This window comes from Oncorhynchus gorbuscha, linkage group LG02 (genome assembly GCF_021184085.1).
Source record: "Oncorhynchus gorbuscha isolate QuinsamMale2020 ecotype Even-year linkage group LG02, OgorEven_v1.0, whole genome shotgun sequence".
In the NCBI taxonomy this organism is placed as follows: Eukaryota; Metazoa; Chordata; class Actinopteri; order Salmoniformes; family Salmonidae; genus Oncorhynchus; species Oncorhynchus gorbuscha.
In genome coordinates, this window is record NC_060174.1 from 101,544,735 (window position 1) to 101,554,734 (window position 10,000).

Consider the following 10,000-nt stretch of genomic DNA (forward strand, 5'->3'; position numbering starts at 1 on the left):
CCAGATTACACAGATACAAAAAGAATTTGAAAACAAATCCAATTTTGAAAAACTCCCATATCTACTGGGTGAAATTCCACAGTGTGCCATCACAGCAGCAAGATTTTTGACCTGTTGCCGCGAGAAAAGGGCAACCAGTGAAGAACAAACACCATTGTAAATACAACCCATATTTATGCTTATTTATTTTATCTTGTGTCCTTTAACTATTTGTACATTGTATATATATATATATATATATATATATATATATATATATATATATATATATATATATAATATGACATTTGTAATGTCTTTACTGTTTTGAAACTTCTGTATGTGTAATGTTTACTGTTAATTTTTGTTGTTTTTCACTTTATATATTCACTTTGTATGTTGTCTACCTCACTTGCTTTGGCATTGTTAACACATGTTAGAGAGAGAGAGAAAGAAAGAAAGAGAGAGACAGAGACAGAGACAGAGACAGAGACAGAGACAGAGACAGAGACAGAGACAGAGACAGAGAGAGAGAGACAGAGAGAGAGAGAGACAGAGAGAGAGAGACACAGAGAGAGAGAGAGAGAGAGACAGAGAGAGAGAGAGAGACAGAGACAGAGAGAGAGAGACAGAGAGAGAGAGAGAGAGAGAGACAGAGAGAGAGAGAGAGAGAGAGAGAGAGAGAGAGAGAGAGAGAGAGAGAGAGAGAGAGAGAGAGAGAGAGAGAGAGAGAGAGACAGGATGTTTGTTGTTAAAGTGGGCCCGGTGCCCCACTGTCTTCATGTGGGTTCTCTATACCATGTGACTGTGTTCATTAGCATACTGCATTCATTAGTACACTGCAATGTATATGGAAGTGTTTACATTTACATTTAAGTCATTTAGCAGACGCTCTTATCCAGAGCGACTTACAAATTGGTGCATTCACCTTATGACATCCAGTGGAACAGTCACTTTACAATAGTGCATCTAAATCTTAAAGGGGGGTGAGAGGGATTACTTATCCTATCCTAGGTATTCCTTAAAGAGGTGGGGTTTCAGGTGTCTCCGGAAGGTGGTGATTGACTCCACTGTCCTGGCGTCGTGAGGGAGTTTGTTCCACCATTGGGGGACCAGAGCAGCGAACAGTTTTGACTGGGCTGAGCGGGAACTGTACTTCCTCAGTGGTAGGGAGGCGAGCAGGCCAGAGGTGGATGAACGCAGTGCCCTTATTTGGGTGTAGGGCCTGATCAGAGCCTGGAGCTACTGAGGTGCCTTTCCCCTCACAGCTCCGTAGGCAAGCACCATGGTCTTGTAGCGGATGCGAGCTTCAACTGGAAGCCAGTGGAGAGAGCGGAGGAGCGGGGTGACGTGAGAGAACTTGGGAAGGTTGAACACCAGACGGGCTGCGGCGTTCTGGTTAATTTCCATGATCTCCCGGTCACAAATACAGTATATACTGTAGTTATTATCACTCAGTACATGTGGATCTCAGTCCAGATGTGCACACATGCCATATTTTTATAGTCTTTTTTATCATCTATAAGAGTCACCAGACAAATTGACTGTCTATATTGTGGTGTCCACTGAAGTGTGTGAGCCCACCACAGACAGACTAATTACAGAACACAATACACTGAGCTGGAACGGATTTACTGGAACACTACGTGGAAAGCACCTAACATCACACACACACACACACACACACACACACACACACACACACACACACACACACACACACACACACACACACACACACACACACACACACACACACACACACACACACACACACACACACACACACACACACACACACCTAATATCTCCACTATCTATACCGTCACCGTGTCAACCACTCTTTCTCTCTTCCTCTTTTCCCCTCGCTCCATTCTCTCCATCTGTGTGTGAATATATATTTAATCTGTGAATGTGGTGAGTCACAGAGGTAGTGTGTGTTTGTATATGTAGACTCTAGCTCTCCAACAGAGAACCCGGACATCACAACACACACACACTCAGCCAGACCCCTCTCTTCCTAGACCCCTCTCTGCCCAGACGCCTCTCTCCCAGACCCCTCTCTCTCCCCAGACCCCTCTCTCTCCCCAGACCCCTCTCTCTCCCCAGACCTCTCTCTCTCCCCAGACCCCTCTCTCCTCCCAGACCCCTCTCTCCAGACCCCTCTCTCTCCCCAGACCCCCTCTCTCCTCAGACCCCTCTCTCCCCAGACCCCTCTCTCTCCCCAGACCCCTCTCTCTCCCCAGACCTCTCTCTCTCCCCCGACCTCTCTCTCCCCAGACCCCTCTCCCCAGACCCCTCTCTCCCCAGACCCCTCTCTCCCCAGACCCCTCTCTCTCCCCAGACCCCTCTCTCTTCCCAGACCCCTCTCTCCCCAGACCCCCTCTCTTCAGACCCCTCTCTTCAGACCCCTCTCTTCAGACCCCCTCTCTCCCCAGACCCCTCTCTCCCCAGACCCCTCTCTCCCCAGACCCCCCTCTCTCCCAGACCCCTCTCTCCCCAGACCCCTCTCTATCCAGACCCCTCTCTCTACCCAGACCCCTCTCTCCCCCCCAGACCCTCTCTCCCCCGACCTCTCTCCAGACTCCCTCTTCCCAGAGCCCTCTCTTCCCAGACCCCTCTCTCCCCAGACCCCTCTCTCTCCCCAGACCCCCCCTCTCCCCAGACCCCTCTCTCCCCAGACCCCTCTCTCTCCCCAGACCCCTCTCTCCCCAGACCCCCTCTCTCCCCAGACCCCTCTCTCTCCCCAGACCTCTCTCTCCCCAGACCCTTCTCTCCCCAGACCCCTCTCTCTCCCCAGACCCCTCTCTCCAGACCCTCTCTCTCCCCAGACCCCTCTCTCCCCAGACCCCTCCAGACCCCCCAGACCCCCTCTCTCCCCAGACCCCCCCTCTCTCTCCCCAGAGCCCTCTCTCCCCAGACCTCTCTCTCCCCGACCTCTCTCTCCCCAGACCCCTCTCCACAGACCCCTCTCTCCCCAGACCCCTCTCTCTCCAGACCCCTCTCTCTCCCCAGACCCCTCTCTCCCCAGACCCCTCTCTCTCCCCAGACCCCCTCTCTCCCTAGACCCCTCTCTCCCCAGATCCCCTCTCTCCCCAGACCCCTCTCTCCCCAGACCCCTCTCTTCCCAGACCCCTCTCTCTCCCCAGACCCCTCTCTCTCCCCAGACCCAGCAGAAGAAAGGGTCATTGTTCCTGTGTCAAAATGCTGCAGGCGTCTTGACAAAGACCCGTGAGGTTATGACAACAGGAAGAGAAACGCCCATGAACAGGGATGGCTGGTGTTCTGTGGCATTTGGCTGTGCAGATTCCTGCTGGAATATCTCACCTTTCAGCCCCTGTGGTGAAAACACTCTTTGCCACAGACATGATCTGATCCTTTTCAGAACAAGAAAGCATTTGTGTCCGTGTTAATGTGCAAACTGTTCTGCTTCAGAAGTGTGATTATTCTAGCAAAACGAATAGTCGAACCTTGTCATTCACCTCTATGGTGTACCTAAACTACACCTCTATGGTGTACCTAAACTACACCTCTATGATGTACCTAAACTACACCTCTATGATGTACCTAAACTACACCTGTCCATGGCAAGATGTTTTGGAACATTTCTTCAACACTTTCCATCTCTTTCTCTTTGATGAACACATCCTTGGGCCTCTCGGAAGAGGAACCAAACCCGTTTCTCTGTCTGTGCTGTTGTTGAGTCTCTCCGAGCTCTTAAAGGCTACATTTGGGTGAAAGATAAGAACTCTTCAGAACAATGATCTGGGGCTGGGCGGCCATCTTCTCTCCCCATGCCTCCTCTCCACCATTCTGGCTCTTCTGTCACTAGTTGCCTGCCTGGCTGGCTGTCACCAGGCATGTAAATACGCTTGTCACCTCCCCTCTCTGACTGACATGCTTTTACAGGTCTCTCTCTCTTCTGACAGGATAATGGGTTTTAACCTGCAATTTCAATGCTAAACGTAAAAAGTAAATGTCCTTTAAAATCTCCAGATTACCATACCATACGTGCTTTTTACACTCACTTTCATAAATAAGGGCAGTCTAGCTTCATGGGAATGTGAAATGACTTCCATTAGCCACGATAGAATAGTTAAATCTCTTCCACTGTGCTTCACATTGACTTCCATTAGCTACAATCATATATGTAAATCCCCTCCAGTCTTCTTTACATTGACTTGCATTAGCTACAATCATATATGTAAATCCCCTCCACTCTTCTTTACATTGACTTCCATTAGCTACAATCATATATGTAAATCCCCTCCAGTCTTCTTTACATTGACTTCCATTAGCTACAATCATATATGTAAACCCCTCCAGTCTTCTTTACATTAGCTTTGTTATCTCTAGATAGTTTAACTGATAAAAAAGCTCACTTTAAAGGGTGAATCCACCGTTAAAACAATTACTTACTATCCCCTAACCAACAATGCAGTTTAAAACCATTTAAATAAATTACGGATAAGAATAAAAAATAAAAGTAACAAGTAATTAAAGAGCAGCAGTAAAATAACAATAGCGAGACTATATACAGGGGGTACCGGTACAGAGTCAATGTGAAGGCTATATACAGGGGGTACCGGTACAGAGTCAATGTGGAGGCTATATACAGGGGGTACCGGTACAGAGTCAATGTGGAGGCTATAAACAGGGGGTACCGGTACAGAGTCAATGTGGAGGCTATATACAGGGGGTAGCGGTACAGAGTCAATGTGGAGACTATATAGAGGGAGGTAGCGGTACAGAGTCAATGTGGAGACTATATACAGGGGGTACCGGTACAGAGTCAATGTGGAGGCTATATACAGGGGGTAGCGGTACAGAGTCAATGTGGAGACTATATACAGGGGGTACCGGTACAGAGTCAATGTGGAGGTTATATACAGGGGGTACCGGTACAGAGTCAATGTGGAGACTATATACAGGGGGTACCGGTACAGAGTCAATGTGGAGGCTATATACAGGGGGTACCGGTACAGAGTCAATGTGGAGGCTATATACAGGGGGTAGCGGTACAGAGTCAATGTGTGGGGGCACCGGTTAGTTGAGGTAATATGTATATGTAGGTAGAGTTATTAAAGTGACTATGCATAGATGATAACAACAGAGTAGCAGCGGTGTAAAAAGTCTATGACTAGACATGGCGCTCCGGTACCACTTGCCGTGTGGTAGCAGAGAGAACAGTCTATGACTAGACATGGCGCTCCGGTACCACTTGCCGTGTGGTAGCAGAGAGAACAGTCTATGACTAGACATGGCGCTCCGGTACCACTTGCCGTGTGATAGCAGAGAGAACAGTCTATGACTAGACATGGCGCTCCGGTACCACTTGCCGTGTGGTAGCAGAGAGAACAGTCTATGACTAGACATGGCGCTCCGGTACCACTTGCGTGGTAGCAGAGAGAACAGTCTATGACTAGACATGGCGCTCCGGTACCACTTGCCGTGCGGTAGCAGAGAGAACAGTCTATGACTAGACATGGCGCTCCGGTACCACTTGCCGTGTGGTAGCAGAGAGAACAGTCTATGACTAGACATGGCTCCGGCTGCCGGTACCACTTGACTAGACGTGTGGTAGCAGAGAGAACAGTCTATGACTAGACATGGCGCTCCGGTACCACTTGCCGTGTGGTAGCAGAGAGAACAGTCTATGACTAGACATGGCGCTCCGGTACCACTTGCCGTGTGGTAGCAGAGAGAACAGTCTATGACTAGACATGGCGCTCCGGTACCACTTGCCGTGTGGTAGCAGAGAGAACAGTCTATGACTAGACATGGCGCTCCGGTACCACTTGCCGTGTGGTAGCAGAGAGAACAGTCTATGACTAGACATAGACCACTTGCCGTGTGATAGCAGAGAGAACAGTCTATGACTAGACATGGTGCTCCGGTACCACTTGCCGTGTGATAGCAGAGAGAACAGTCTATGACTAGACATGGTGCTCCGGTACCACTTTCCGTGTGATAGCAGAGAGAACAGTCTATGACTAGACATGGCTCCGGTACCACTTGCCGTGGTAGCAGAGAGAACCACTTGCCGGTGTGTGATAGCAGAGAGAACAGTCTATGACTAGACATGGCGCTCCGGTACCACTTGCCGTGTGATAGCAGAGAGAACAGTCTATGACTAGACATGGTGCTCCGGTACCAGCGTGTGATAGCAGAGAGAACAGTCTATGACTAGACATGGCGCTCCGGTACCACTTGCCGTGTGGTAGCAGAGAGAACAGTCTATGACTAGACATGGTGCTCCGGTACCACTTGCCAGTCTTGACTAGACATGTGGTACCAGCGTGTGATAGCAGAGAGAACAGTCTATGACTAGACATGGTGCTCCGGTACCACTTGCCGTGTGGTAGCAGAGAGAACAGTCTATGACTAGACATGGTGCTCCGGTACCACTTGCCGTGTGATAGCAGAGAGAACAGTCTATGACTAGACATGGTGCTCCGGTACCACTTGCCGTGTGGTAGCAGAGAGAACAGTCTATGACTAGACATGGCGCTCCGGTACCACTTGCCGTGTGGTAGCAGAGAGAACAGTCTATGACTAGACATGGTGCTCCGGTACCGCTTGCCGTGTGGTAGCAGAGAGAACAGTCTATGACTAGACATGGTGCTCCGGTACCACTTGCCGTGTGGTAGCAGAGTGAACAGTCTATGACTAGCGTGTCTGGAGTCTTTGACAGTTTTCAGGGCCTTCTTCTGACACCGCCTGGTATAGAGATCCTGGATGGCAGGAAGCTTGGCCCCAGTGACGTACTGGGCTGTTCGCACTACCCTCTGTAGTGCCTTGCAGTTGGAGGCCCAGCAGTTGCCATACCAGGCAGTGATGCAACCAGTGCTCTCGATGGTGCAGCTCTAGAACCTTTTGAGGATCTGAGGACCTATGCCAAATCTTTTCAGTCTCCTGAGGGGGAATAGGTTTTGTCGTGCCCGCTTCACGACTGTCTTGGTGTGCTTGGACCATGTTAGTTTGTTGGTGATATGGACGCCAAGGAACTCAAAGCTCTCAACCTGCTCCACTACAGCCCCATTGATGATAATGGGGGCGTGCTCGGTCCTCTTTTTCCTGTAGTCCACAATCATCTCCTTTGTCTTGATCACGTTGAGGGAGAGGTTGTTGTCCTGGCACCATACGGCCAGGTCTCTGACCTAGGCTGTCTCGTCATTGTCGGTGATCAGGCCTACCACTGTTGTGTCATCGTCAAACTTAATGATGGTGTTGGAGTCATGCCTGGTCTTGCAGTCATGAGTGAACAGGGAGTACAGGAGGGGACTGAGCACGCATCCCTAATGGGCCCTTGTGTTGAGGATCAGCGTGGCGGATGTGTTGTTACCTACCCTCACCACCTGGGGGCGGCATGTCTGGAAGTCCAGGGTCCAGTTGCAGAGGGAGGTGTTTATTCCCAGGCTCCTTAGCTTATTGATGAGCTTTGAGGGCACTATGGTGTTAAACTCTGAGCTGTAGTCAATGAATAGCATTCTCACATAGGTGTTCCTTTTGTCCCGGTCGGAAAGGGCAGTGTGGAGTGCAGTAGAGATTGCATCATCTGTGGATCTGTTGGGACGGTATGCAAATTGGAGTGGGTCTAGGAGGGTTTCTGGGATAATGGTGTTTATGTGAGCCATGGATCAGCTTTTCTAAGCACTTCATGGCTACAGACGTGAGTGTCACGGGTCGGTAGTTATTTAGGCAGGTTACCTTGGTGTTCCTGGACATAGGGACTATGGTGGTCTGCTTAAAACATGTTGGGTATTACAGACTCGGACAGGGACATGTTGAAAATGTCAGTGAAAGCCTGTTTTGGTAAAAAGCTAAGGGCCTGGAGAAATGTAACCACTCTCAGATTAATAGACGCAATAACTGACCATCCATGATATCAAAATTATTTTTATTAACCATGTTGTGAGTGTACAGTGTTTGTTTACGTTTACAATGTTTACAAACATAGGAGACAAACAAGCTCATATGTTGTGTTCTCATGGGGTGTGACAGTTAAACTAAGCTCATGAGGCATTCCTAAGTTATATTCTTGAAGAATCAATGGGTATATATAATTAATTAACAAGTTTTAAAAAATGGGTGTAGCAATTACATATTGCCCCTTTATAGCAATCACAGGCTGGAAAGGGCCTTGGTACCAGTCTGGTTCTTTGATGTATTCTTTGATGTACTACTCTTGATAGATATTGTACTTCCTGTGGAACACAACTTCAGAAATTAGCTGGTAAAATTAATAAAACCAGATGAATACTGTACGAAGAGTGAACTCAATTCCAGATTATATTCTGAACGTATGACGAAAACATTCATTGTTATGAGATGATCTTACAGTGCTCTAATCGTTCAGTATTGTGCGTGTGTCCTCAGCTCTGAATGAACCAACCATCGACTACGGTTTCCAACGACTGCAGAAGGTCATCCCCCGGCACCCTGGGGATCCAGAACGCCTTCCAAAGGTACCAGTCGCACTTCCTGTTCTTCAAATGACCAGACAGTCCACAGCCTTGTACACTAACTGTCCAATCAGAGTCTATCAGTCACACTTCCTGTTTTTCAACTGACCATTTAGTCCACAGCCTGTACACTAACTGTCCAATCAGAGTCTATCAGTCACACTTCCTGTTTTTCAACTGACCATTTAGTCCACAGCCTGTACCCTAACTGTCCAATCAGAGTCTATCAGTCACACTTCCTGTTTTTCAACTGACCATTTAGTCCACAGCCTGTACCCTAACTGTCCAATCAGAGTCTATCAGTCACACTTCCTGTTTTTCAACTGACCATTTAGTCCACAGCCTGTACCCTAACTGTCCAATCAGAGTCTATCAGTCACACTTCCTGTTTTTCAACTGACCATTTAGTCCACAGCCTGTACCCTAACTTTCCAATCAGAGTCTATCAGTCACACTTATTTGTTACGTACACAGTTTAAAGCAGGTATATAATGGTACAGTGAAATGCTTACTTGTAAGCTCCTTCAACAGGTGAGGGTCACTCCTACATATTCAGCTGAACCTTATCGTACTGTAGCCGTGTCGGGTCACTCCTACATATTCAGCTGAACCTCCTACATATTCAGCTGAACTTATGTAGCCGTGTCGGGTCACTCCTACATATTCAGCTGAACCTTATCGTACTGTAGCCGTACATATTCAGCTGGGTCACTCCTACATATTCAGCTGAACCTTATCGTACTGTAGCCGTGTCGGGTCACTGCTACATATTCAGCTGAACCTTATCGTACTGTAGCCGTGTCGGGTCACTCCTACATATTCAGCTGAACCTTATCGTACTGTAGCCGTGTCGGGTCACTCCTACATATTCAGCTGAACCTTATCGTACTCCTACATATTCAGCCGTGTCGGGTCACTCCTACATATTCAGCTGAACCTTATCGTACATGTTCAGCTGTAGCCGTGTCGGGTCACTCCTACATATTCAGCTGAACCTTATCGTACTGTAGCCGTGTCGGGTCACTCCTACATATTCAGCTGAACCTTATCGTACTGTAGCCGTGTTCGGTCACTCCTACATATTCAGCTGAACCTTATCGTACTGTAGCCGTGTCGGGTCACTCCTACATATTCAGCTGAACCTTATCGTAGCCTCGGGTCACTCCTACATATTCAGCTGCCGTGTCGGGTCACTCCTACATATTCAGCTGAACCTTATCGTACTGTAGCCGTGTCGGGTCACTCCTACATATTCAGCTGAACCTTATCGTACTGTAGCCGTGTCGGGTCACTCCTACATATTCAGCTGAACCTTATCGTACTGTAGCCGTGTCGGGTCACTCCTACATATTCAGCTGAACCTTATCGTACTGTAGCCGTGTCGGGTCACTCCTACATATTCAGCTGAACCTGTAGCCGTGTCGGGTCACTCCTACATATTCTGTAGCCGTGTCGGGTCACTCCTACATATTCAGCTGAACCTTATCGTACTGTAGCCGTGTCGGGTCACTCCTACATATTCAGCTGCCGTGTCGGGTCACTCCTACATATTCAGC

The 10,000-nt window shown here is 48.5% G+C and overlaps 1 protein-coding gene across 1 annotated transcript in view; it reads left to right on the top strand.

Annotated features, from left to right (window-relative positions):
• The window catches only part of LOC124014325 (transcription factor COE1-A-like), a 332,099-nt gene that overhangs the window by 271,450 nt on the left and 50,649 nt on the right, over positions 1-10,000 (top strand). The window contains 1 exon segment of the mRNA XM_046329183.1: positions 8,359-8,447. Within this exon segment, the coding sequence (XP_046185139.1) occupies positions 8,359-8,447 (89 nt within the window).